The sequence below is a fragment of the Tenebrio molitor genome, chromosome 2 (genome assembly GCF_963966145.1).
Source record: "Tenebrio molitor chromosome 2, icTenMoli1.1, whole genome shotgun sequence".
NCBI classification, from domain to species: Eukaryota; Metazoa; Arthropoda; class Insecta; order Coleoptera; family Tenebrionidae; genus Tenebrio; species Tenebrio molitor.
The window spans coordinates 1,575,710-1,602,850 of record NC_091047.1 but is presented as its reverse complement, the minus strand read 5'-3'; the positions used below and the strand labels follow the sequence as shown (position 1 = coordinate 1,602,850).

Here is a 27,141-nt window from a genome sequence, read left to right as displayed (position 1 = left end):
AGAGATGCAACATCCGCAAACCGAACAGAATCGGCTGCTTTTAATTAATTTTACAAATACGAATATTTAAGTGATCGCTGACAAGTTCATTACTATTCACGGTTGACTTTTGGACTCGGGGACGGATCTAGATTTCTCGACGAGAACTTTTGGGACCCCTGTAGCGTTGTAAAACTGGAAATTTAATCCAATTTCCTCGACAATGTCAACTGACGAGTTGACAGAGAGGTGTTGAAGGTACTACTCTAATTGAGCCTCCAAAATCAATTCACACAAACAAGGGGTTAATTACCTGGTCAAACAGTAAGTTCGTAGAAAAACTCGAAAACATGTAATCTCAAATCTCGAATAAATTTATGACAAAAACGCATCAGCAAATATGCAGCGTCCTAGTCGGTGCGCGTTGCGGCGGAAGCGGCGCGTCTGTTTGCCGTTCGCCGAGGCACAAACCCGCTGACGGGTACCGCACGCACCGCACTGATGGAATCCCGAGTTAGATTTTTTCTGGACCCATCTCCGAAACTAGTTGTTCGACGTGATAAACCCGCCAATAAATTAGAGGAATTATCGGTCTGTGGGAGTTCTGTAACCTCGGCGGACAAAATAGGGCCGCGAAGTGTGTTTCGGGGAAACTGGGGCAGTTTTCGGCAAACCAGTACCGACGTTTGCGAAACGTTCGTACCAGTTTGCGGGTCGGATAAGGTCAATTCGGACCCATCGGATTTTCGTCTGCGGTCAAAATCCAAATCGGTCTTGACATTTCGTTCCGGACCTTGTGCGATTTTTCGCACGTCTCTTCGTCGAGGGTGGCGTGTAATGTCAAAGTGTCGACGAATTTGGGACTGGGCCGCAGCGCCAGCGCCAGCAGTACCCGCGGTACGCTATGGTGTAGCGTCCTTTGGTTCCTTTCACCGTACTTTCCCTCTCTATATCGCGGTAGAGGTGTGCGTGCGCATTCTTTCGACAATACTAAAACAAAGTCGTCTTAAGGTACTACAGTACGACTCGCGACATTATTCTTTCAACAGTGAACAGTATGTAGAATAGGGAAACGGCGGCGAATTTTTTCTACACAAATTGGACAGTTTGCCAAGATCGATCCGAACATTTCACTCGATCGACTCGCTGACTTATCAAGCGTTAATTGTTGCAACAAGAAGTTCGAATGCGAAACTTTCTAATTTGAATTTCGCTCTTTCTGGTGATCACTATTCCTGATTTGTGTAGGAAAGTTCGAAATCCCAGTGACAATGACGGTACGGATAGCCGAAGGTGCCTGAAACGTAGTGAACCAGTGACCTGTGATAAGCGGAACCAGTGACCGATACTAGGGATATAGATCCGAACGCCAGGTAAACCACCCCCGACCGATTTCCCGGTTTACGTAACCGCCAAAGTGTGGATCTCGACAATTTTACACTTGTTTAATTCGAAAGTAACTCCGAGAGTGAAAGGGAAATTAGAGGTTTTGTGCCGTGGCACATATACATAATTAAGGATTTTGCGCTTTTTCGGCGGAAACCGCCCGTGCGCCGCCCCCATCACCCCCAGCTCCTGCCGGGAGGCGGCCAACGAATCGCCGACCGCCCGCAGCGAACACTTTTACTTTCGAATCCATTTTATAATTATTGCTCTCCGGATAACCAGTCGCGGTTTTGCAACACTCAGTATCTCGAAGAAACCGCCAGTAAGGGCGCCCACACCGAAACCGCCCCTTCCACCCTCGCCAATCAGATCTCGGTTCGAAATTGGCGCCAAAAAATTTCTATAGGCGTGAAATCGGGGGACCTTGCCGGCCACTCCTTCCAACGCTTGATTGTAGGATTTTTTTGCTTGCAGCGGCGGTACTTCCATGTGCTCTGGTACCAGTTTCTAATAGATCACAGATTCGTGCAAGAAAATGTTATTTAATTTTGGAAAAAAGCAAAACGTTACGTGGCGACGTAATCGGAAAAGAAAATAAGAGGGTTTTTTCGAGGAAATGTGAAGTAATTGAATTGAAATTTTTAGAAAATTGACGTTTTTTGATGAAGGCTTTTTGCGCCGAGAGAAACGCCTCGCTCATTTATTTTCCATTTCATTTGACATCAACAAAGCTCAATTTTTTTGAATTCCACGAAAGAGAAAAATATTTAACAAATCCACAGTTCTTGCGTATTTTCGGGACCAAGGGATATGTCAAAATTTCCATTTTAAAAGTCAACAGTTTAAAAGTCAAAATTTCCATCTTGCAATCAAAATTTCTCTTTAAAAGGAAGTCTTCCGCCATCAACAAACAACTTAATCTGACATCTACATTTGTGAAAATAATTCAATCCATTCCCAGATATGTACAAACTATAATTTTCGAAATTTTGAAAATCAAAAATTATCGATTGTAACTGTAGACATTGCAGATGTTGCAATTTTGAAAAATATTGACTGTTCGTACTCAAATTTGTAAATTTTGGCAAGTTTCTCTTGTGCAAGATACCTTTTGAAGTTCAGGCGATCGTGACATTTTGAAAAAGGAGCCAAAAATGACGAGAGTTGATCGCTGTCTCAGCGAGCGTGATTTTTTCCTAATGACCGTTCCTATCTTTTCTAAATACCGTAATGATCTTATGTAACATGACAATGGTGCGTGGCATACGTTGCACGAGCGAAAAAGAGGCGGAGCTGTGTTGTTGACTTACACTTATTCACAGGCACAATCCAAACGAATTCAATAGGACAAAGTGTGGAGACCTTGCCGGCCGCACTCATTCATCAGGCAGTCGGAGATTTGACCCTGCAATCTTTTATTTATCGTGCCCACTCCGACCCATTATTAATTCGCATTATTGACCCGAAAACTGGCGATCGAAGGTTGAAGCGCCAAGAAAAAGTCTTCGGATCTGTGCGGCTGCTTTCTCTAAACGTTGTTCCCATCGGTGCCGAAAACTAACGAGCAGATAAATAAACCTTGTCCGGCGAATTGCTCAGGCTGCGACGTCCGTATGGAAATAAAATCCCACGTACGAAAAGGTCACGAGATTTGCAACAAAATCGTTACGTAACCGGTTGGAAAACGGACATTCCCGACCGTTTCATAATTCGAGAGAAAGCATTTTTGGCGCCCGTCTGCAGGAACATCCGGTCGACGCGCCGTCCGAACCGAGCTGCGACGCCACTTCGCGCGCCAACGAAAGTTTTCGAAAACATCTCGGCTTACAAAATATTTCTGTTGTTACCTCACTGACAATTAACCGTTGTTAACTAATACGCCGCCATTAAACGTAATTGTAACGCTTTACGGTTTTTACATGCGGACTCGTCGAGTGAAACTCGCTTATAACATAATTAATACAAGGCTCATGACAATGAGCGAACTTACACTTTCCTGTAATTGGAAATACCGTTGTTTGCTGCTGGTGAGACCATTGTTGTTGTCAATACGCGTACGGGTTCAGCTGGGCCGAATCCATTTAGAAAATTCGACCGAATGAAAGTGAACGGAGGCTCGCATGAAAGTTGAAAAGCAAAAGTGATCAATTAATATCGCCATTGGCATTGGCTATTCAAATTCGACTAATGGTAATGAAATTAATTGCCTGGTTCCATCAGGTCCGAGCGAGGTACTGACCGTACCTCTTTGTTTTCCTATCGCGCATACCGGGTTCCTCACCCTGCCAAGGTACTGACCGTACCCCTCGATTCTGTTTTCCTCTTTTCCGTCAGGTTCCGAGCCGAGCCGAGGTACTAACCGTACTTGTCGATCTCACCAAGTCACGAATTTCTTTGTCTGGTGCACGGAAGTTAATCGCGCGGGTCCATATGGTTCCTCACCCAGCCGAGGTACTGACCGTACCCCTCTGTTCCGGGAATCTCTTTGTTTTTCCAATCTTGTGTGGAAACCGCCTCGCCTGTTCCACACATGACCTTGTCGGGGTCTTGTTACATTTCCGTTTCTTTTAACTGTTATAAAATCCGATTATGAAACGGCTAAACTATTCAAAGACAACATTTATCAAGACCACGCCCTAATTTTGCATACTCATTTGCGGGTCACGAGACAGTTATATGGTCTTTATGCGAAGGTTTCACGCGTTTGTACAATTGCATTCTAGCTGAAACTAGGCTTTCGCTAAAAATCCAAACAGGATTTCTGTATTCGGTCTATTTGCGACGCGTTTCGACATCTGACAGTACCAACGCCTGGGTACTTTCAGGACACCTATAGAGTCCACTCGAGATCGGTCGCCATGGCGAGACCAATTAGCTTCTTATCAGCGAAAGTCGAACAAACTGAGATTTTATCTGTTGCAACACAATTTCCTACATTTTGCTGGAGCAGTACCGAACCAATCGGAATCCAATGGAACACATTTTCGACACGAAAACTACCAATCTGTGTTCCATACTGCAACAAAACACTTTGGTACTGTCGGTACTTTTCTGTGGACAATTACCTTCGCTTGGTACTTCCTTGAAACGGTACGCAACTAATTTTGTAATAAATCGTGATCAGGTTGTAGCAGTTCGCTCGCGGCAGTAAAGGTCTTTTGTAATTTTTTCTCTCTATTTTCGGAGTGGTACTCGAAACCATTGTCGGGGTGATATTGAATGAAACCACAAATGGTGCAAAAAATGGAACAATTACAGCCGCAAAAACAATGCGAGCGATTTTTGTGTTTAAACGTTTCTAAACGAGCCGATTTAATTGGTACTGTTCAAATTCGGTACCACTGTTTGTTTAATAGAGAGGTGGATGCATTAGAAATAAATAGAAATCTCTAAATGTGAACAGATTTATCGAGTTATTAATAAAGTAGTAGTGTGAAACTGTTCTAGTGAAATATTGTGTCGGGAGAAAGAAAATCGCTGTAAATATTTAAATAATGTAAGAAAGTTGTGGTTTAATAAAAGGATTAAAAGTTTTGATTTTGAATTAGAGTATGAATAAATTACATAAAGTGGTGTTTTCGAAACGGATGAAAAAAAGAGAAAAGATTCGGAGTTATTAAAAAACTCATTAACTCATCCTAGACTATGAAGTAGAACTTTTTTATATTTAGCCGTGCAATCGATTAGGTCCAGTTACTTAATCGGAGACTAAACTTAACGGATTGCTAATTCCCAAGCTGCACATTTTTTATTTCGACCTACAAACATTATTTTTGCAAAACAAATTAGTATTACCAAATGATTGCCTCGTTGTAATCTCATGACATATTACGAAGGCCAAAATTTGTACGTACGTATGCATCACTTGTACGCTTATAACTGAAGAACTACTAAGTAGATTTTGATGGTGTCTTCACTGATGGTTAGAGTGTTTCTTTGGCTTAAACTTGCGCACATAAACCATCGCACCAACTTACCGAGGGGCTGAGTGACGATGACAGAATGGAGTCAATAATTTTTCTAAGATATGTTCTAAAATAGAAAAATGTGTCATTTTATCACTAGTCTTTTCGCTTTTCCAAAAAAAAATCGAAATAGGAAAATCTCTTGTGTGGAGTTTCAGCTTGAGAATTAGTCTTGAAAACCAGCTTCAGAAATATTTTACTTGGTGAATTAAACATTTACTAGAGCAGTTCCCACGAACTAGTAAAAAATTAAAACAAAGGAATGCTAACACTTTTATTGTTGCAATATTCCAACTTACAATGTAGGAGTGGCGCAGCTTTTTGTAATCTATTCCAACAATTTGGAACATTATTTATTAGCAAATTATGGTACCGTATTTTAAACAATCATACCGGGTAGTTTTCAAATTTATCATCAAAGCTGGCGTTGAAGAGTCGATTGTGAACGTACCACGGATTACAGATCACGGATCAGTTGTTTAATCTAACCTCACTTTTTGCGTTGTTTGTGTTTTCAGCGTTAAATGTCAATAAAAGGAAAACAATAAATTCTTATAAATTAATAACGAAACAACTCGATCAATCGATCAGATTTTGGATAATAATTCATTCAAAAGGGCCAGATACCCGATTTTTTAAAATTTAAAACAGATTTTTGTCTCTAAATGCAGTTGAATTCCATCAACGGTACAGATTTTTTGGTAATGACAATTTTTAAGGCCAGTAGTGCCAACTGCACAACAAACGCTATCTCTCTGCCTTTTGCATTTTCTACCACCAAGTATATTCTCGAGTCATCGACCACGCATTCGCAATATTGTCATTTTCCAACATCCTGTCCACCATTCTATAAATAAACTGCGAAAATATTTACATTCAGCTTCTCTCGAAATCGTTGTTTGTCTACAATTCGCTTCCAAGACGACAAAAGATTCAATGAACTGGTCCTGCCCTGACCCCTTGTCCACAACAACGACTCTCACGAGTCAACAAAAATATCTGTCAACAACTGTCATTCCCCGTACCGTCAATTTCAGTTTCTCGGACATCCCGCGTTGACGCCACATTTCACGGTATTTGACGCAAAGTCGTTGTTTATTGACAAATTCGCACATCGTCAATTCTCCCCGTTCAAACATGAGAAAAGTGAAAAATCTGTGATGATGTTATTGTTGCAGGAAAGAATGAACTGCCAAGCCGTACTCCTGGTCACCTCACTGATACTGAGCGCATGTGCCACTTCTGACGTAAGTAGAAAAACGCATCGCGTTCCGATTCGGGATTGCATCAGTTCCAATGTCACGCAGCGAATCGCGATTTCTCAACGAATCTTCGTGTTTCGACGAGTGTGCGTATGTACGGCGCGACGTGCATACAACGCGTGACCTTGGTAGGTGGTGTGACGAAACCTTGACAGATGAAAAGCTACAAGACACTCGGAATAAATTGGAAATGGACGCTTGTAAGGCGTCGGATAATTAGCCACAGACAAAACACCGAAAGGAATAAATTAGCTGGGACCTTGCGAGGAGACTTCAACGCGAGCCGGACGGGAAGCGCCGCTGCAGGAAACAATTTGGATATCGATATTTTTAGAAACCGAAACGGAAGGAAATTAACAAATGCATAATTAGACGCCGGCTCAAAAGTATTATCATTACGCGCGTGGTAATTGTTGCATGAGAATCGTCTACTTTCCAATTACAAAAAAAAGAAATTTCATAAAACCCAGCCGTAACATGTGATGCGCCCATTGTTGGACTTCCTACCAACTCCTTTTGTTCCAGATCCACAAGCTCATGACGGTGGACGAAATCAAGAGCACGTTTCACGTCGACGCGCACGATCTAGGTGAGTATCGGGACAGATTCCGATCTGGACCAGTTCTCCATCTCGTCTTCCAGTTCCGGACTACGAGGTGGTCCAGATCCAGCACCGGATCAGGCGGAGGGAGGTGCCCCCGGACTCGGACAATTCGATCGACGACGAGGACGCCCCGCACGGCAAGACCGAGCTGAAGCTGAAGGCCTTCGGCAAGTACCTAAACCTGACCCTGGTCCCCAACAGGGGTCTCTACAAGAAGAACAAGCTGAAGATATGGACGGTGGAGCCGAACGCCACCGCGCAGCACGGAGTTGAGTACATCGAGTTGCCAGAGGTGAGCAGCGATTTCGGCCAAACTGTAAATAAACAAACACCTTTCACTCTTCTCGCGGAGAAGATTCGCGCTTCTTCTTATCGGCCGTGGGAGATCTCAGGTTTTTGACGAAACGGCTGTTTTCTTCGGTGGGTTTGTTGAATGGAAAAAAATGTGGATAACCTTGCCAGCCACGGGGAAAAAACCGAACAAAGTAAAATACATATTTATAAACCGAATGTGATTTCAAATTGCTTGTCGACTTTATCTTAATACGACCCGGGTAACAATGGATGGTGTTCGCGTCCATCATAAATATCCGAGATGATGTAAACGGACAAGCCAATAAAATACGAAAATGTGATTTTTATTCGGAGGTTTCACGACCTCCGCCCGGGCGATTTTCCGGGTAATTTGTATAAAAATACGCCAAAAAAAGTGAGATGAGTCAGAACGGGTGACGAAATCTTGGGCACACGTAGCATCCGAAGCGATCATTCCCTGTCAACTTGACAAGATGCACGCGGGCCCGTACGGAATAAAACCCAAAGATTATCTAATAGTTTGTGAAAAAATCAAATTCAGGCGCGGCCAAACACGATAATAAAAGGTGATGCGGATGTGAAATGCATTATTGTGATTGGTTTGAGCAATGAGGGAAATATCATGTAAATGTTCCAGCTGCTAACTAATTTCATTCGAATTATTGAATAAATAATTCGATTCCTGATGCATAAAATTAAAACGTCGAATCGGGTTTCGTGTTGTCAATACAGGTGGCTCATTAGCATTGGTTCCGATCAAAATCTACGTCGGGATTGGACGATTGATTGGAATTTTTCGGCCACTCGAAAAATCTTCCTGAAATGCGAACATCGTCGAAGTGGGTGTCAAAAGTCACAAAGAAATATTTGAGACTCATCGTATTCACACCTTTAAAGTCTATCAATATTCTCTTCTACTTTTTTTTTATTCCTACTCACTTTCTCCCTGTTGTTGTTGTTGTTTATATCATTTTATAATTGCCTTTTAATACTTTTTTGACATTTTATTTACTTCTGTCATTATGTCATGCTCATGACATCACGAATCTTCTTATATTTGATACTTCCTCCTCATTTATGTCACTATCTTTTTAACTTTATATTTTTTTCACATATTAAATTTTATTGGGTGATTCAAAATAATTGTCGATAAGTATGGCATCTATGTACGAAAATGTATGTGGCAACTATGTGAGTAGCATAGAGTGGACATTTCTTTGACAGTTCATAGTCGCACAATTTTGAAAAGTGTCAAATTAACCTGCAATGGTATAAAAAAAAAATTGCACGCTTATGAAATGTCATACAAATGTCAACTCTACCCCACTCACACAGTTGCCACATACATTTTCGTACATAGTTGCCATACTCTGCACAATCACTTAAAATCACCCAATACCATTACTTTTTGTCATTTTATCACAAATCTTGACTTTTAAATACCGTCTCTTTTATGAATTTTATCTTTTGACTGTTGCTTTACTATATTTGTATTTTACAACTAATCTTATCTCATCTCTTTCTTTGAAATTTGTCTTTATTATTAATTACTCGTGTCTCCTCTTTCGTATTTTTTTCTAATCATCGAATGATAATGCCTGATGTCATTACTTTGTAATTTTATCATGACCCTTATCTTTTATGATACTTGTTCGTTCTTGTTTTTTATAATTTTATCTTCTGATGTCTATAGTTGACAAATAGTTTTACACTATTTCTGTCGTATTCATTTTGTACTTTTAACATCAAATATACAGGGTGTCTCAAAATTCGCGAATTCAGAGCGTGGTAGGGAAGGACCCAGTGGAGCTCGAAAAATACTTAGAAAAAAAAAATTCGCACTTCCTGAAGAAGATATAAGCACTTTAATTTTGTTCAATACATAGCAGCCTTCATATCCACAGTGACAAAATACTATTCTAGCTACGTTGCCGTTCCATTTTTAAGAAAAATTACAAAAACTTAAGATTTTTTACTCCAAAATAAAACTATTCTTCAAAAAATTGTTTTACGTTATTATTTTCCACAATCATCTACACCATAAATAACAATAAACACTGAACTTTTCAGCCTGTATTTGAAGAAAACGCAATTCAAAGAGTGCACCTTCAGACCAATATATCTCTGTGGGAGGAGTCCCGATTTTTTTTTTAATTTTCATATTTGGACTACTGAAGTGATCCCCTACAACGCTCTGAATTCGGAATTCGCGAATTTTGAGACACCCTGTATATTTTATTTCATGTTTCTCCTAACAATATTATGCCATTTTATAATTTTTTTCTATCGTCTTATCGTTCTTGTTATTTTTATCATTCATTCTAATGCTTTTACAAGCTTTTTAATTGTTTCGGTCATTATATCTGTCATCTTAAGATCGATATTGCTTTTTTAACATGATGTTCCTGTCATTATATGAGTTTTATTATTTTTTTAATTTATTTTTTCCATTACATATTTCACATTTTTTTACTGCTCCATTATTTTTATGAACACTTCTATATTTTCTCTATCTTTTACTTTTTTACACATCAATATTCCTGTTATTGTACAGTTGCTAACTTAACTTTATCTACATAGTACTACTCAATAATTTTTTGATGCAAAAACCCTATGGTGGTTTTCCTGCACCACCAGGAAGCCGTCACCTGTCAGATTATCCGCAATTTAGCAAATCTGCTTCGTAGGTGTAGACCAATCGCGAACTGCAACCGTGGTAAATCGCGCTCAACCACCCGACCCGACGGCACAACCACCATAACCATTGTATTATCGCCTAATCGTGATTTTCCACTGCAAAAAAACCCCACGGCAACGCGATCAGCGATAATAATTTCGCAAAAGCGTCCAAGTGCGATCAGAAAGTGCGGTCCTCGAACCAACAACTTCCATCTCGCGGCGGACAAGCCCGCCTAAGGACGTGTCTTTGTTGTGTCTTGAAAAAATTTTTGTTTGCGTCGGTCTCGAAGGACGGTCGTTCGGCTCTGTGACGGGGCGTTGAGGTCGTTTTTTGTCTTGGTCTCGTCGTGTTTTCCGCCGCGACGAAAAATAACGTTCAGCGGACCGTGGTGGTGTCGAACGGAACAGCCGCGAAATCGGCAAACGGAAATTTCCTCGCGGGGCGATTTTTGAAACGAGGCCTCGGGCGTCGACACTGACATTGGCGGCGATGTGGTTCACCTCTGGTGACGAAACGAAGACGCTACCGTTGCGAAAGTGACCGAAATAAATTTCCCGAACGGTCGCGGCGACACCGACTGCTTCTGCTCCTGCAGCATCGTCTTCGAGCCGAAACTCCGGCTCGATCGTCGACAATAAATCCCAGCGAAACCCAACTGGGTCAAACGCCAAGTTAGCTAACAGCTTTCACTCTCGCGCGACCACCAAGAGGTGGATGGTTGCCAGAGAGGAAAACCAAAACGGTTCAGGGTTCGGTCAAGGATCCGGTCGGATTTTTTCGGCGGCGGGGCGTGACGGACCTTCGATTATTGCAGAGTTATTGCCACCCTCCATTTCAAAAACCGTCACAATGAGAATTCTTATTGCAGTCACACGACGAAACCCATTGTTCTGCAATTTGGACGGCTAATTAATGACGCGCTTTCGCAACGCGAGTCGCTGAAAGCGACTAAGGACACGCGAGCTCCTGTTCTCTCCATGTAACATCTCTGTTACATCCCGAAATGCGACAATTCGACATCACCTTATGATTTAATCTCGTCTGAATTGTATTTATCGAACGGGCAATGCTGTTACCTCGATGTAACATCCGTGTGACACGGTCGAGTTACATCTCTGCTACGTCGCTCGGATGTTACATCCCGAATATCTCTGAATGCGTTTGATCTGACGGGATTTGGTTTGCAGAGCGACGAAGACATAGGCGACATCTACCAAGACGAGGAGAACCAGGCGGCCATCTTGCTGAGGAACCTCAACGACACCGTGATTGTGGTAAGTCGAGTCGAGAACCTTGGCCTTTATGACGTTTTACGTAAAAGCAAGTAACAGCCGAGGCAAATTGCGATAATTAAAATTATTAATCGAGCATGATGTTGCACAACGCGATCGGTTCCAGCCGGACACCTCGGCCGAACTGGGCCAAAATTTCCATACTGGCAGTCGAAAGGCGAAAACCGCAACGACCAGACTTGTGGGGAAAAAATCGGAAAATCTCGACCGGTCGGCCGAGACTGCCATTTCGAAGTGCCAACTCCGGGACAGGAAACGCGTTGCACAAATGCCACTGACTGAAAGTGAAAACAACGGATCGGTTTTTATCCGGGCGTAATTCGGTACGGCGGATTTCTAATGGAGGCGCGATACGGCCGCAGCTCCATTATTGACATTTCATGATGAGACCCGGAGTTGCATAACCGGCGATCGACGTTCCCACGACCAATTAAAAGCGTTTCAGGATAACTTTTGAACTTATCAAACGCGAAAACGCGCCGATTCGCTTGCCTCATCGCGCCTAATGCGGGCGCCATCGTCGATCTTCACTTGTTCGGGCTTTGCGCCGAGGCGCACCGTGTGAACCGGCACAGAGCGCGACAAAGGTGAAGAATTTGAGGTGACAGGACGAAAATTGAATTCGAACGTTGCGTGTTGCGCAACTGGAAGAATTCAAATACCACGAAAGTAATGGGTACTGTCTCTATAATTAGAAAATGTACATAATTAAAGCATATTTGTTATATGATCAATAAACATGCAAACAAGAATCTTAATGCGGTGATTATGTTCGCTTGTGAGAGGAGTCTTTACGAGTAAATTCACCAAAGAAATTGAGGCGTGACGTCGGTGCTTTCGAGTGGAAAACGAGAATTGTGCGGAAAAGGAGACAAAAATTGAAAAGGCACGACCGAAGGACTCGAGTGCAAAAAGTTGGTCGTGAGTGTGGAAGGTTTCCGTGCGCGGAGAGAGGTCTTGTGTGACCAGGATATTAAAAATGAAACAGAAAGTGGAGAATTCCGGTGAAATTTATTTGTTGACGGATCAGTTTCAAAATGTGGGCTCGATGGTGCTCAAAAAGGAGCTGAAGAATGAAGGCAAATTAAGGAAACGTGTACATCTTATGTCACACAGATTGCTTGGTCATTAGACCGTTGAGCAAGTTGGAAGATTAGGAACGACGATGTAACCGTGAAGAGAAATTGAAGGAAAAGTAAAAAATTGAATATTTGAAAAAGTAAAGTGATGGGACTGGAGAAAAAGAGTCGAGAATGTAAAAGGAGTAGAAATTATGACGGGAAGTGTAGGATTGTTTTTAAAAAATTAATTAGAGTGGTTGTAGTGAGAGGAGTAAAATAACATAAAAAATAAAATAGTGAAGCAACAATTAAATAACGTAGGCAGGAAACATTCGAACCAATTTCAGTTTAATTTTTGTCAATTTATCATCGTTATTTTCGATGTATTAATTGATAATTATCGTTGGTAACTTTCATTTGAAATAAATCTAAATGCGGACACTCATTTCTCCTTAAAAACATTTCGTCAAAGACGTCACGAAATACGTTTCCAATCAAATAGTTTAAATGAAAATGAGATTTAGCAATTTCAGTTACTTACTCCGTACACTGACAGATTGCACGTTTTTCGACAGACCAGAGACAGGTGTCTACGCGGTAAAAAGTAAAATAGCGCGAAAAATTTGTTATGTCATTCATACTCGAAGAACCAAAAATTAAAACAATTGAAAACACTGACAGATTGACAGCTGTAATTCTGTAAACAACATCATAAGCGTAGGATTACTACTGGCGGGAATTAATCTGCAAGACTACAACGGTTTCCTAAATAAGGTGAAACAGTTGAGATGGAGAGTTTAGTATTTTTCACTGCGTTATGTTTTGGAACTAGCGTTTAAAAACGTGCAATCTATCAGTGTATGCCATCTATGTTAGTGCTAACAGATGTGGAAGAATCTACCTGGAGGTTCTAGAAGGTACTCATGACATATTCAACACCTATTACCACGTGACAAATTCGCATGTGACACCAAAAAGACACGTTCACACATTTCACAATCTGAAGTTGCGGCGAAACTAGAAGTAGTAAAAAATTTTCAGGTTTCTGACAACACATGAATTGATTTTTTCTTCGGGTTAAAAGCCGCAAGAAAGGAATAGCGATGATATGAGAGTCATTTGTGAGATTACTCAATATTAATAGAATTCACTAGGCATAAATGTATGTTTTCTAAAACAACAAAAACTATCACATAACCTCTTTTGGTGACACAATATCCTTCGTAAGCATAGTACACAAAAAACATTGGCATACAGGGTGTTATTGAAATGCGCGGAAAAATTTGACCCACAAGCTACTGGCTTCTTGTAGAATTCGGAAAAATATTTAAAAAATGCTACATACTTATGTCAAAAAATAAAATTACATTTATTTTTTGAGCTACAAGTTTTTTTTTAATTGTTTTTAGTCTTCTACGTTGTCCCACAATCTCGTAGGTAAAATTTCGGCACATTTTAAAAATACACCCTTGTATATCATATTTTATAAAACGTAGGCCAATGCGATTTCCTTGTTTTAAAGCATATTTCCTAGAGGTTACTTCACATTGGCGTACATTTTATAAAATATGATACCTATACAAGTGTGTATTTTTAAAATGTTGTATAAAGCGATGTCAAGTTCTTTGTTAACATAATGTCAAGCGATCTGATTGGGGTATATTTAACAATGGATTTGAATCAGCCAATCAAATGGGCTGACACGATGTTAACTAAGCTTTATACAACCGGGCTTACAATTAAAAAATTGTAGCTCAAAAATTAAATGTCATTTTATCTTTTGACATAGAATTTTTTAAATATTTTTTACGAGTTCTACATGAAGCCAGTAGCTCGTGGTTAAAATTTTGCCGCGTATTTCAATAACACCCTGTATATTTTGAAAAAATGTCAAAATCCACATTTCAGTACGGTTGAATTTGTGTGGTACGAGTGAGATACACGTTGCGTAAAGTTTGTTGAGTAAACTATGGTTTTGTAATGGAAATGGAATAAATAGGGATTAAAGTGAAGAATTTGTGAAGCTTATAGGAAGATATCTCGATTTCATCAATTGTGTCATTAATCCTTGACAAGTCAAAAATTGTTGACAGATGTTGCTGGTAATAAAATGCACAGGAATATGATGGGAAAAATGTGAGAAAGACAACAGGCAATATGTTGATTTCTCAAAGAGTCGAAATTGTAATTTCAATAAAAGAAAAGAGAAAAAATAATGTGCAATAATACAAAAAATTATAGTTTTTTGTTCTTTTTTCGTCAAACAAAATACTCGTATTTGCGACACCACCGTTAACAATTTACAATAGATTATTGAAATTTTTCCATTCTGGGACAATCCTTGTCAAACGCGTGCAAAAAATATGACCAGAATTACCAGTTTCGACTGGTGATATTTGGTTGAAACCAAAAACTCATTCCGTACTGAAAACGTTGCTTCAAACAATCTCGTTAACAAGCCCAGACAAAACACCGTTGTCAAACCAATTTGAGTTGATTTACTTCGAGGACCACTCATCGGTCGCACCTACCGACCATCACATTAAACACCTGGTGGACGATTACGCACCCATGATAAATCACCGTGTACCTTCGAGGGCGCCGACTCGCCTTCGTGAATCTCTGGAAAAATGAAAATTGATTGTTTTCTCAATTCGCACGGCCACCCACCGGCGAACCTTGGCACCATCATCATCGCTCTTTTTTTCACACGCCGAAATGTCTCTTGACCGATTTAACCGCTTGTTTTATTGCTCATCATTGACCTATGGTCCACTAGTCGCTCCTCCAGAAGTTCACGGTCGCTATTGACCACAGCCCCCTTCTAGAAAAGGGTCGCGGTTACCTCAGCAGATCTTGAACCGCTTCGGCGACACGCCAGATAAATATTCTAAGAGAAAAGTCACGGCTGCAAGTGAAGGTCTTGGTGCGTTATTGTCTTCACGAAGACCGACACTTTTTTCCCGATTCATCTCTCCAAACACAATGCGATTTTGAGCGTCTTCACCTTGACCAGAATACGTGGAGTGGTGCGTTTTTGATGTATGCGCGCCCGCAAACGGCCTCACCGACAACACAACTGACCTATAATTGTTTATTTATGTTATTAGACGCCTTCATTGGGAAATCGAAGTGTGTACTACGCTCGTTAGGAAACGGTTCTTTTCGACACCGCGCGTCGACAATTTGCAACTGGTTGCGCAACGCAGCGAGCCCTCATTGGCCTCGATTCACTGCTCCTCACCCAAAACCCAACAAAGTCACCACGACGCGAAAAAGAAAACAAAACTCGGCCAGAATGACTTAACTTGAGTCGTGCCTCAGCGAACCGCTCGGGCCCCTTTCCTATTCTCGGAGACGACTACAACACCGCAAGGTTTCATTCTAGGTTCATTGTTATTTATTTGTACACCAGGTGTTTACAACATGGCAAATGTTATCGTCAACACCTAATTACTATTATCCGCGGATGACTCACGATCAATCCTTACTTTCGAACGCCATTACAAGAAAATGTAAAGTTGTTCAATGAGAATTCATGGTTTATTATCTAATCCGTCATAATAATTACGCGTCGAGGTGACTTGCAGGGCTGCCTCGTTTGGAGCTTCCTCTTACTGTTTTGTTTGCAGGAGGGCAGCATCGGCGCCGACCTGGTGATCCGCCCCGTGCCCCCGCGACTCCTCAAGCCCAAATCGAAGCCCCCGACCGACGATGACGAAATGTTCCTCGACGTCGACGGCGAACTCAGTTCGGAAGTTGCGATAGATACGGGTCTGCCCATTAAAAGAAAGCAACAAATCCAAGGCCACCGGCACATAGTGTACAAAAGGAACGGAAACCAAGAAGATACAATGAGCGATTACGGTAACTAGGTTCCGATTTGCATGCATTGCTTGTTGCATTGTCCGTTTCGCAGCCTTCATGGAGCCCGACCATCTGGCCAAGAGACACAGACGGAGCGCCCCCTCCAGGACGAAACGGGAAGCGCCCTACACCATCTACCCGGAGATTCTGGTGATAGTCGACTACGACGGGTACAGATTGCACGGGGGCGACAACCTGCAGATCAAACGATACTTTGTGTCGTTTTGGAACGGGGTGGACATGAGGTACAAGCTGCTCAAAGGACCCAAAATCAGGATATCGATAGCGGGGATCATCATAAGCAGAGTGAGTGGGACTCACTTTATTTCTAGTTTAATTTGAAAGCCGACAGAGTCGTCTGTTTCGATGCCGATCTCCTGCAGGAGGTGTTTCTTCGACTTGGGGTAGTTCTCGAAGATCGCCTCCACCATCTCGGTGCACAAGCGCTTCCGTTTCTTGTACTCTTTCAACACCGACCCGTACTCTTTCTCGATCTTCTCTTTGTCTTTTTTCTCGTACGACTTACCTTGGAACGACTCGAGTTTCAACTGGACGTCCTTTATCTCTTCCTCTAGAATTTTTTTCCTCCGAAGGACTTCCTCTCTAGTCGGCAACAGTTGCAATTTTTTCAACTGGACGCTCTTCTTCTCTAAATCTTTCTCCACATCTTTCAATTTAACCGCGAGAGTGTTGCCTTCCCGCTCCAGATCTAGCACCTTGGCGCTCACGTCTTTCAACGGCAGCGACCCCTTCTGGGTCACACAATATATCTTCTGCTTGCCGCAGTTCTTCTCTATGACTCTATTCTTCTCGACGAGTTTGTTCAACGTCGAGACGACTTGGCTCTTGGGCAGTTGCTGGTTTAAGCCTTGCACGATGTCGTTGACGGTGAAGGGTCTGTTTTGTTCGGACAAGAACTGGAGGACTTGGTCCATCTGGAACAAAGGGTCTAGTTGAGATTGTTTCAGGGGAGGGACGCCACTCCGTACTTGGAGAGGAATCGCGTGGGACGCGACGCCATCGACTCGGCGGCGGCGCTGACCGACATGGGGAAGTACCTGTTCAGGGAGCGGCGACTGCCGGTGTACGACATCGCCGTCGCCATCACAAAGTCAGTATAACGCGAACAATTGCACGTGTCGCGTCAGTTTTTCGCACAAAGAGATGTTAATCGTTTTGACTTAGGTACGACATGTGTCGACGTCGAAAAGGCGGCCGGTGCACCAAAGGAACAGCTGGTAATGCTTCTTTCAGATTGTTAAGACGCGTGTAAATTGCTGCTACTAACCCGGATCATTTACGACATCCAGGTCCGGAGGCCAAACAACTAATCGCTCTAACTAGTCTGACACACAAACAGTGACAGTTGTGGTGTTGAGGCGCCATGTTTTATTAATTGTTTGATAGGTTGAGCGCAGCTGAGGACTTAATAACAACAAACCACACGACACACTCATGACCGGGTCTATTTTTTACAGACTAGACATGTGCAGAAGGTCGTACCCCAACGATGTTTGCAATCGCGGCACGGCAGGTACGAACAGTTCAAAGGCACATCACTGTAGTAGTTTCCGTTCTCTCAATCAAACCGTAGACTCTTAGCACGATTCCGTTTCTCTCGACAATGTCCACGCGCTATGCCACTCTGTAACCCCATCCACTGACAAAACACACAGATCCTAACTCTGACTAATTCATTTAACAAGACTAATCGTTGTTGTGTTGTTGATGGTGGTTGAAAGTTTTGTGGGCTACACAGAACTGCTTGCAGCCTCATACTCTGGTGACGGTAGGTCCCGACGCCAGACTCGCCACTAATACGATCTTGACACAGGATTCGCCTACGTGGGTGGAGCCTGCGTTGTCAACAAACGCCTAGAGAAAGTCAATTCGGTGGCCATAATCGAAGACACCGGCGGATTCAGCGGGATCATCGTCGCTGCCCACGAAGTGGGACATTTGTGAGCGCCCCGACCCCCAAAGACTCTCCTTTTACGCTTTTTCTTCCAGATTGGGGGCAGTACACGACGGAAGTCCTCCACCTTCGTATCTGGGGGGTCCCGGCGCTGAGAAGTGCCAATGGACCGACGGCTACATCATGTCGGACTTGAGACACACGGAGAGGGGCTTCTGGTGGTCCTCTTGCAGCGTCTCCAGCTTCCACCACTTCCTCAAGTAAGTCCGAAATCGGAAGTCTTCACTTTTTCAATTCTTGTCTCCGCAGCGGTGACACCGCGACCTGTCTCTACAACGTGCCCCACGAAGACGACAGCTTGCCGAGGGTCCTTCCCGGGAAGCTCCTGACCCTCGACGCTCAGTGCAGACGAGACAGAGGCACCAGTGCATGCTTCGTAAGTCAGAAAACGTGAAAAATGTCTTTTCGTGTTCGTTTATGTACTTAACTTGACATCTGTCAAAAATAACCTCAAAATTTACAATAAAATAATGTTTTTTAAGACTTTGCCCAAACGAACACGAAAAATGTACCTATTGTTATGCGGTTGCAGAAAGACGACAGGGTCTGCGCCCAGCTCTTCTGTTTTGACGCCGGCAGCGGCTACTGCGTGGCGTACAGACCGGCGGCAGAAGGATCCCCGTGTGGAGACGGACAGGTTGGTCCAACACCCGCGTTATCCTTCTGAGAAAGTCAATTTTTGTGTGTTGCAGTATTGCTTGAACGGTCGTTGCGTGGCCGAGCACGAGAACATCATCCCCGACTACACCCAGAACACGCCGTCGTACATCCGAAGCGGCAACCCCCAGGGCCGGCCCTTGTAAGTACCCCCGAGTGGCACCGCGTGCGTGAGGCGTGTCTAACCAGATCCACATGCAGGTTTCACGAAGACAACGAAGAAGTAAATTATCAAAGACCCGAAACACCCAATCGCGATTACACGACACCCCCGTACAACCCTACCCCTTACCGCCCGTTCACGACCCCTCAAAGACCCGGTATCTATCAGTTCTCTACGACCAAGTCCCCATACGATTTTAATCGTTTCGGCCCCCGCACCACTAAGAGTCCTTATCAGACGACGAAACACCAGTACACCACACCCAACCCTTACGTCGGGAATTACTATCAGTTGAGGCAGCAGACGACTAAGAGCCCTTACGATTTCGCCAATTTCGGAAGAAATTACGACATTAACAGTAATTATCTAAAGCGGTCGTACAACGCCGCCAATTATTACGGCGACAGTAGCAATGTAAGAAATAAAAGTGCAGCGGTAAACCGGGGAAGATAAGGGTAAGAATCAGCCATCCGTCATAGTTCGTCGTGATTAATCCGCATGTCCGTGTGTTTACCACGTGTGTCATGGCTTCTTCGTCTTTGTTCTCTAATCGTTTCGACGTGAAAGTGAAACTTTCCCCTTCGACTCTTTGTATCAGATTTATTGGCTCAGTATGACGCTATTAACACGACCATACGACACTCACTCTACTCCTCTTCCTCGACTTCAACACTCCACACATCACACTCTTCTGCTAGTCGCGCGGTTACGCCGCAACTAGCTCATCTTCAATGTTTTCTTTAATTTTGTCTCGTCCAGTCGCACATCTAACAGTTCGTCTTTTTTCAGCTAGAAAGTGAAAAGCCCGAGCGGCCCTAATTTGTTAAATACGTAAATTTTAATGCAGCAAGGTGGGTCCAGGGATCGACATGGACTGACTCGTGCCTGGAGTGACGAGCGACCATTTTAAAAAACGAACTTTAAGCAACGTATTGTTAAATTAATAGTAGTGTAGCATCAAGAAATAGTTTACTTATATTGTAATGTAAATAGTGTGTACGTCTAAAATATACTGCCAATCTCATAGCATCATTTAGAACATTGTGATGACGATTATTTATGTAATTCCTGTACCATATTTATCAAAAGGCAGAGTGCAATCATTTTTATTAATTTTAAGGCAAGATTTTACACTTGTTTGTTATTTAAAAAATGAATAAAAACACGAAAACAGTCCCGCTAAATTAGTTAAGTTCCTAAGCGCTATGTAAATTATAGTAAATTATGTTGTATTGACATGTGTAAAGATGTTATTTGTATTATATTTGATACAATTAAAGAACGAAATGCCACAACAACAATTTATTAACCAAAAATACCATCAAAAACATAACATCCTTAAATATAACGGATTTGCCACATTTTAATACCTACACCGAGGAGAGAAAGGAAGACACTACACATAAACCGGAAGCATAAATTTGAAATTACGTGATCTTTCGTTCTGTCAATCCCGCAGCTTTGAGAGCTATACGCACTATCATGACCCCCGACAGAGCGCAGACCACCCCCGCCGGCATGATCTTCCCTGAGTTGTAAAACCTGTACCCCATCACCCCCGCCAAGATCGAACTCGTGACCAACTGTACGGAGTAATTGGAGGGGTCCTGACTGACCTGGTAGGCCCCGTAGGCCAGGGCGCTGCCGAACAGTAGCCCCGCCGCCAGTGACGGAATCGACCCTGTATATAAACAAACGCAAATCGTGACTGTCCTCCACGCATAACCTCACAAACCTCACCTGCTCTGTAATAACCCAACACGCCGCCGGCGGCCACTGCCCCCGCGTAAATGAAGCCTGGAATGTCCACGGGCATTACGAAAATTGCGTCTTTACTGTGAGATTAAGCGAATTGCGCGAGAAACACTCGCAGATTGACAGATTGATTTGACAGAAAGCGGCGTTGTGCGAATCGAATGGACATGACATGAGTGGCGCAACTGGAAAATTCGACTCACCTTGACTGACAGTTGACGGGATTCGTGATAACAGTGATAATAATTGCGCAACTGATTGTTGTTTACGCGTTACATTACAATTGAATTAAACCGCTCGAGTTGGTGGTGGTTCAAGTGAAGTACGGCGGCAGGTGGTTCAAGTTCAAGTCACGTATTTGACGTTCTGTCAACTGTCATTTTTTGAATAAGAAAAAGTATGCATCAAAAAAATAAAAATACTTTATTGCAATAATGTAATACACTGGGTGAAATCACATCTACTCATAGTAATACTGCACCCTCTACACTGAATGCAATTTTGTTTTGCAGGATAAAATATATTTTAAATGCAACAACACTTGTTAATACTAAAGCTCTAAAAGTCTCCTAGACCCACCAGATAGCCTTTAGTACAAAGCACTCCTCTACACTTTATGTGTACCAAGAACCTTGAGACCCACTTAATTGACAGTGGGACACCCAGAGAATCCATTATCACACTTTTAGGTAAAATTTCTGAAATTTACAAATGCAGGTCATGTACAGACATCTCTTATTACAAATACCTACCACTAGGATCACTATGTGTCAACAACTGCACATCATTATCTTTGCAGAATGATTGCAAAGTAGGGGGCACCACACAGCAGGTGGCAAGATTAATCTGTATTATAGATGGCTTGATGGTTGCCCATTCAAACACATTTCTAAATGTTGCTTCCTCCACATCTGCCAATCCAATTTGACTGATCTTTTCATTTTTTACATACTCCTCCAGAACACTCCAGATATTTTTCAAGCTACTTATGTCATCACCTGCCTCAATGAGCTTGTCTTTTTTATACTGAAGAACAACATTATGGACACATGGCACTTTCAGGGTGGCAAACCCTGAAACCACACATTTACCATCTTACTGCCTCACACAGTGCTTTACCTTCTTCAATTGCCTCTTGTATCAAGCCCTTGCTGTCATTATTTAAAAATATCTTGAGCCCTATCTTAAGGTCTGCGAGCGCCTGTTCCTCTATTTTCACCCTGAGATCGTCACTAGGCCTGTGTATCACTAACTTACTGTTCTGCGTACCGTTGACGCTGCCATTCTTGTACTCCTTAATGGTGATATTGATTGCCTCAGTCAACTGCAATCAATACAAATTAGCCGCTGAAAGTATTGATCACCACCACTCCTCACTTCTTCGCTCGGATTCTGGCCCGACTTCCTCGTTATGTCGTTCAGCGACAGGATGTTTCCGGTATTAATAACACATGTTTTAACACTTGGGATTTTTTCCATCGTGGAATTTTCACTTGTCGGATTTATCGAATGTATCGTACTGCAACTTATCTCGGCACGCACTTCACTTAACAGCGATGATTAACACTTTTATATCATGATTACGCAATTTCACGGAATTGTTGTAAAAAAGACTTGCGTAGTGAGAAAGACCGCGCCGCTTTGAGGTTATGCGTTATGCGGAGAGGTTAGTGGAAGTTTCGGCCGCGAAAAAAAAGTCGTGACATAGCACTTCGTGATCAGATAATCGTATCGTAATTGAATGCGAAATGTTGCACCACTTTTATTTCAAAGTGCCGAAATAAATCGCAATTAGCGAAATTTATTGCATTTGTTGACATTCAATTTTGACGTTTGACATTTGACATTCCTACACAACGACGACCAAATGTTGCGTTTTTATTCTAGAAAGGGCCCCCAAAGCCCCAAGTCACGGGTTCATGGCAAATTTTGCGCATAATTGCCCCAATAAAACTTTTCAATGACCACACAAGCAAACAATTTACAACAGTGATACCAAACCATGGACCAAACGATTGTTAATGGATACTGCTGATTTGTTGCACAACAAAATCATTTTATTTGTCGTAAATGTATTGTAATTTACTTATTTTAATAATGTTTTGTTGGAAATAACGTCTTGAGTGAGCGGTTTAGTCAACACAACAAACTCCAGTTTGAATTTTTTTAATGGCTGACTTAACCTAACCGATTTGACGTATTTAAAACGAGTTTTTTCAAATTGTGACGTCCTTAATACATTATTTTGTGATAATTTTCTCAAAAAATTCATAAAATCGTTACAGGTTTGGCACAAAGTACGGTTAAAAAGAATAATCGGCGGATGTCGATTGGTGTTGGATCCGCAACGGTTGAACTAAGAGGTAAAGTGCACCAGAAGTCCAGAACTGGAGCTTCTGGAGGATTCTGGGTGAAAGACTCCGTCACGATTTCGTGAAAATTGTGGAAAAACCTCGTCGGCAATCGGTGCAGGATCGGTTTCCGTTGTCGCGTTAATGGTCGATTGAAAAGGCAACAAAATCGGAAAAACGGAACGATAAACCGCACCTTCCAGCTGGTGACCGGTACGAAGATAGTGGTGATCGCACGTGACAGGCATAAGTTAGACGGGCGGCCGAGGCATTCCGAAGCGCTGCCTGTCAGTGGCCGCTTTGTGAAGCCGCTTTCTGCTGGAGAGTACGACACCGTTGCTTACGACCACCGTTTACTATCACTGACTCCTGTCCCAACCCCGCCGTAGCCGTTTGTCTTTCGCTAACCGAACAGAACAGAGACCGTCGTCGTACACTAACCAGATACACGACCAATCTACACTCTGTGCAAGCTTTCCCGTTGACCGTCGACTACCTACCACATTTTATCGCTCCATTTCTGCACTCTCGCCGGTAATTTGAGGCGCTACACAGGTGCCGACGCGAGGACGGTACCGGAAGAAGGCGGCGGAACCGTCACAAACAAAACCGCGACAAACGACGAAACGGTTCTGGACCCATCAAAAGGGAGACTCCTCACAGTACGCTAACCCCAAAACAAGAAAATTCATACAATTGCCTCGGTTTGGAAAGCAAAAGTTGGTCTTTTTCCGCAAATCTAGACCATCAGCAAATGGGATTTGAAACATAACAAACCCTTTGTAGATTTTTGATAAGCAATCAAATTTTAAAAACTTTCCCTTTCTCTATTTTTGGTAATGAGGTACTGATGGGTTTCGATAAGAACTATTAGCGATAAGATGCTTAGCCTTAGTGATAAAACAGGTTCAAAGTTGATTAAATCATGAACAAGAGTGGATTTGCAAGGACGTCGGAAAGTTTGGAAACATTTGAGGATCGAAGAAAATTTTTGGGAGGACGGAAGGAGAAGGGTCCGGGTGTGATCGGTGATGTTGATAAGACAAAGCTCTTTTGATTTTTGTCCAAGTTGGTGAAAAGATGATCACCGTGGACCACCGCCAATCGGAAGAAGGTCTTCGGGTGTGGTAGATCAGTCTTGGTGTGCGCGCTCGAGCCTTCCCCGCTCGTTCGCGACGGTGCACCGGTTTAGGGAATTGCAAAAATCGGTTGACATAACTTAGTATATGCCGAAAAGCGGTCTGCATCGGCTACCGCGAGTACAGTGTCCACTCTTGGTTGTGTGTACAGTCAATTCAAGAACGTCGCAGCATTTCCATATCAGAGCCTGCTATGCAAATCTAGAATCAAAGATGCCGGTGCCTGCACGTTACCATGGTTACCCCGTTACCGACGCAATTGTTTATATCCCTCGTTTGTAGCTGGGTTGGCCGTGGGCTTTTTTGTCTCTTCGGTTGGTGCGTTTTTGTCCGCGCGTCGAGATTTTTGCTCGCGGACGACGACGGACTCCTTCTCCGTGCCGCACCGCTAAGTTATGGACGTCTGCCGCCGACCGAACCGAGTGCGGGATGGAACCCGCGGCTCATGCGAGCCGGCCGTCGGCGGGGCCGAAGAAAGTGATTTAGGTGCGGAGGAGATGACTGCGTCAGTTTTTTTCGAGATTATTTAATGGGACCCATCGGGGACCGCGAAGATTTACCGGTCACGACCGTTCGCCAGATCTTATCAGCGATTAATAAGACCGCGACGACAATTAGAACTGGGACGGTTCGGGGGAGGACGAGGAGCGGGGGGGGCGACCAGATAAGACGCGAAAGAAGAACGTCGCTCGGTCGGATGTCCACACGCCGATTGCTTCTTTGTTCTTGATGGACTGCCGACGGAACGAAAATCTTAACAACGCGTAAATGTTTTGGATAAACTAAGGAGCAACACGGGGACGCATAATAGGCACTAGATTCTTCAGACGTAACAAAATATACCAAAAAAAGAAATACTGACCTGAGACAACATACAACGTGTCTCAGAAATAAGTATGTACATTAATTTTAACTGGTAACAAAACTCGTTAATATATTTAAATATTTTTTTTCCTAAACCTTGAAGTTATCCAATTAAAATTGTTGAAAGATTTGGCACAAATTTCGTTACCCGCATTTATTCGCCGATGCTGATAAGCGAAGAAGAAAAAACAAATGCAAGAAAACTTTCGCTTGTTTTTTGCTAACTTATGCACAGCTGCTGACTGCTGCGCCCATTACTGTGACCTATAATGATAAGGGAAGGGTGGAAGAGAAAAAAGAGAAGCGTATGGTAGATATTAAATAAAATCAATTTTAATACCTAATAAATATTTTAAACTGACGCTAATAAATCACCCATACCTAAGCTAATGACAAAATGTTTCATAAAATTACTGCATTAATAGTACTAATCGGTAAAAATTCTCATGAGGTAATCAAAGTAATCACTAATCAATTGGCCGCCGTTATACAATAGTGATTTCAGTGATTTTTCCACTCTTTCCAACATACCTCTGTTATTGTCTTCTTAAAACGTCAATTGTATCAATTAGGATCGAATATAGCAAGTCCTTTATGTACCCCCACAAGAAGAAGTTGCACTGAAGGAGCACTCCCGAACGCTTCACCATACACTACACAATATCTATGTATTCACTATTCGAAAATACACGCGCCATTTTCACAAATGGCGAAAATCACAGAATCAACACGTAAACACCTGCCTTGCGGAATCGAATAAAACTAACTAAAAATATTATCCTCTCTATCTCGGCCGCAGAGCGAAAAACTTTATCCTAAAAACACAATGTTTTACTCTGATTTTACAAAGACTATTACTTCACGGTCACTGTGATTGGGTTAGATAACTAGCTCGCTAATTTATTCTGCGGCAGAGGGGTGGGGGGTGTTGTGGTATAATACTGAAATGAAAATCATATTTCGAAAAAATGGTACCTAACAATTTTGTTCTTCTTGACGAGATCTGTCACTGGTTAAAATTAATGTTCTTATTTCTGAGACATGTACCTATAAGAAGGAAAAACAGGAGGAAACAAGAAAAAAAGAAATATTCAAAAAGAAAACACTGAGAAGGACACAAATGCAAGAAATATTTGACTTTAAAAAACAAGCGAAAATGTATGAACCCGCCGGGGAACAAAACATAGATAGAGAAGTGAAGAAGAAAAAAGTAAAAAAAAAAATCATAACTGACGTTTAGAAGAGAAATTGCAAATAGGAAAAAAAAGACGATTATCGGATAAAATTATTAAGAAAATATAGTAGTAATATAGACAGAATAACGTGGAACGAGTTAGAGAAAGAAGTGAAGAACAAGTTAATTATTAAAGAAAAGATGTGTAGGTATCTGGAGAGGTAAAGAAAAAATACAAAAAAAAACTGGATATAAAGAGAAATATTTAACATTAATAAAAACAGACATCTCTAAAGGAGGTGCCGAGAAGAAAAGGAAAAGGAATAAAGGAAAAAATTAGATATCTAATAACAAATGATAGTGGATAAAGGATAAAGTAATTGGAAGAAAAGGAAGAATAAAAGATCGAAATTAAGCGGAAGATGAAAGTATGAATTACTAATTTGTAAAGAGAAATAAAAAGAAAATACACAGAAAAGGAGAAAGAGTCATTTTAATTACATACTAGTTTTAAATAAAAAAAAAAACTTTTGGGAATCAGTGGTAAAGGAAAATAAAATTCAAGTCATTTAAAGAAAAGTGAATGTAACAGGAAAAGATGAGGGAGAAAGAAAGAAGATGTCAAAGAAATATACAGGGTGATTTACGAGGA

At 42.1% G+C, this 27,141-nt stretch overlaps 4 protein-coding genes across 7 annotated transcripts; 1 reads left to right on the top strand and 3 right to left on the bottom strand.

Annotated features, from left to right (window-relative positions):
• Window positions 1-983: 983 nt before the first annotated feature.
• sona (sol narae) lies at window positions 984-20,380 on the top strand. 4 transcript variants are annotated; one of them, XM_069040212.1, is made up of 16 exons: window positions 984-1,352; window positions 6,509-6,577; window positions 7,118-7,181; window positions 7,235-7,488; window positions 11,379-11,465; window positions 16,177-16,411; window positions 16,464-16,717; window positions 17,380-17,522; window positions 17,890-17,945; window positions 18,246-18,372; window positions 18,422-18,586; window positions 18,636-18,762; window positions 18,919-19,023; window positions 19,079-19,185; window positions 19,245-19,661; window positions 20,000-20,380. In XM_069040212.1, exons 2-15 carry the CDS (start codon window positions 6,515-6,517, stop codon window positions 19,657-19,659), a joined length of 2,202 nt encoding a protein of 733 aa, XP_068896313.1. In that variant the 5' UTR covers window positions 984-1,352; window positions 6,509-6,514; the 3' UTR covers window positions 19,660-19,661; window positions 20,000-20,380. The 4 variants fall into 4 exon arrangements, with proteins under 4 accessions (XP_068896313.1, XP_068896312.1, XP_068896316.1 ...); XM_069040211.1 differs by having other exon boundaries at window positions 985-1,352; window positions 19,996-20,380; XM_069040215.1 differs by lacking the exon at window positions 17,890-17,945 and adding an exon at window positions 17,597-17,649 and having other exon boundaries at window positions 985-1,352; window positions 19,996-20,380.
• On the bottom strand, window positions 16,719-21,321 carry LOC138125011 (homologous-pairing protein 2 homolog). Its single transcript, XM_069040222.1, has 2 exons — window positions 21,165-21,321; window positions 16,719-17,346 (listed from the first exon to the last, which is right to left on the bottom strand). Exon 2 carries the CDS (start codon window positions 17,344-17,346, stop codon window positions 16,729-16,731), a length of 618 nt encoding a protein of 205 aa, XP_068896323.1. The 5' UTR covers window positions 21,165-21,321; the 3' UTR covers window positions 16,719-16,728.
• On the bottom strand, window positions 20,494-21,151 carry LOC138125013 (transmembrane protein 14C). Its single transcript, XM_069040223.1, has 2 exons — window positions 20,947-21,151; window positions 20,494-20,887 (listed from the first exon to the last, which is right to left on the bottom strand). The coding sequence occupies exons 1-2, from the start codon at window positions 21,020-21,022 to the stop codon at window positions 20,634-20,636; spliced, it is 330 nt and encodes a 109-aa protein (XP_068896324.1). The 5' UTR covers window positions 21,023-21,151; the 3' UTR covers window positions 20,494-20,633.
• Window positions 21,322-21,365: 44 nt separating the features above from the next.
• Window positions 21,366-22,813, bottom strand: Gclm (Glutamate-cysteine ligase modifier subunit). Its single transcript, XM_069040221.1, has 4 exons — window positions 22,339-22,813; window positions 22,081-22,285; window positions 21,714-22,034; window positions 21,366-21,659 (listed from the first exon to the last, which is right to left on the bottom strand). The coding sequence occupies exons 1-4, from the start codon at window positions 22,438-22,440 to the stop codon at window positions 21,520-21,522; spliced, it is 768 nt and encodes a 255-aa protein (XP_068896322.1). The 5' UTR covers window positions 22,441-22,813; the 3' UTR covers window positions 21,366-21,519.
• Window positions 22,814-27,141: the final 4,328 nt, after the last annotated feature.

Coding starts and splice junctions, on each gene's coding strand:
- LOC138125011 (XM_069040222.1), bottom strand. CDS start 17,346: ATGGACCAAGTCCTCCAGTTCTTGTCCGAACAAAACAGACCCTTCACC.
- Gclm (XM_069040221.1), bottom strand. CDS start 22,440: ATGGAAAAAATCCCAAGTGTTAAAACATGTGTTATTAATACCGGAAAC. Junction 22,286..22,338: donor GCCAGAATCCGAGCGAAGAA/GTGAGGAGTGGT, acceptor TATTGATTGCAG/TTGACTGAGGCAATCAATAT. Junction 21,660..21,713: donor GACACATAGTGATCCTAGTG/GTAGGTATTTGT, acceptor TGTAAATTTCAG/AAATTTTACCTAAAAGTGTG.
- sona (XM_069040212.1), top strand. CDS start 6,515: ATGAACTGCCAAGCCGTACTCCTGGTCACCTCACTGATACTGAGCGCA. Junction 11,466..16,176: donor TCAACGACACCGTGATTGTG/GTAAGTCGAGTC, acceptor TTTTGTTTGCAG/GAGGGCAGCATCGGCGCCGA. Junction 17,523..17,889: donor ATCGCCGTCGCCATCACAAA/GTCAGTATAACG, acceptor TATTTTTTACAG/ACTAGACATGTGCAGAAGGT.
- LOC138125013 (XM_069040223.1), bottom strand. CDS start 21,022: ATGCCCGTGGACATTCCAGGCTTCATTTACGCGGGGGCAGTGGCCGCC. Junction 20,888..20,946: donor GTTGGGTTATTACAGAGCAG/GTGAGGTTTGTG, acceptor GTTTATATACAG/GGTCGATTCCGTCACTGGCG.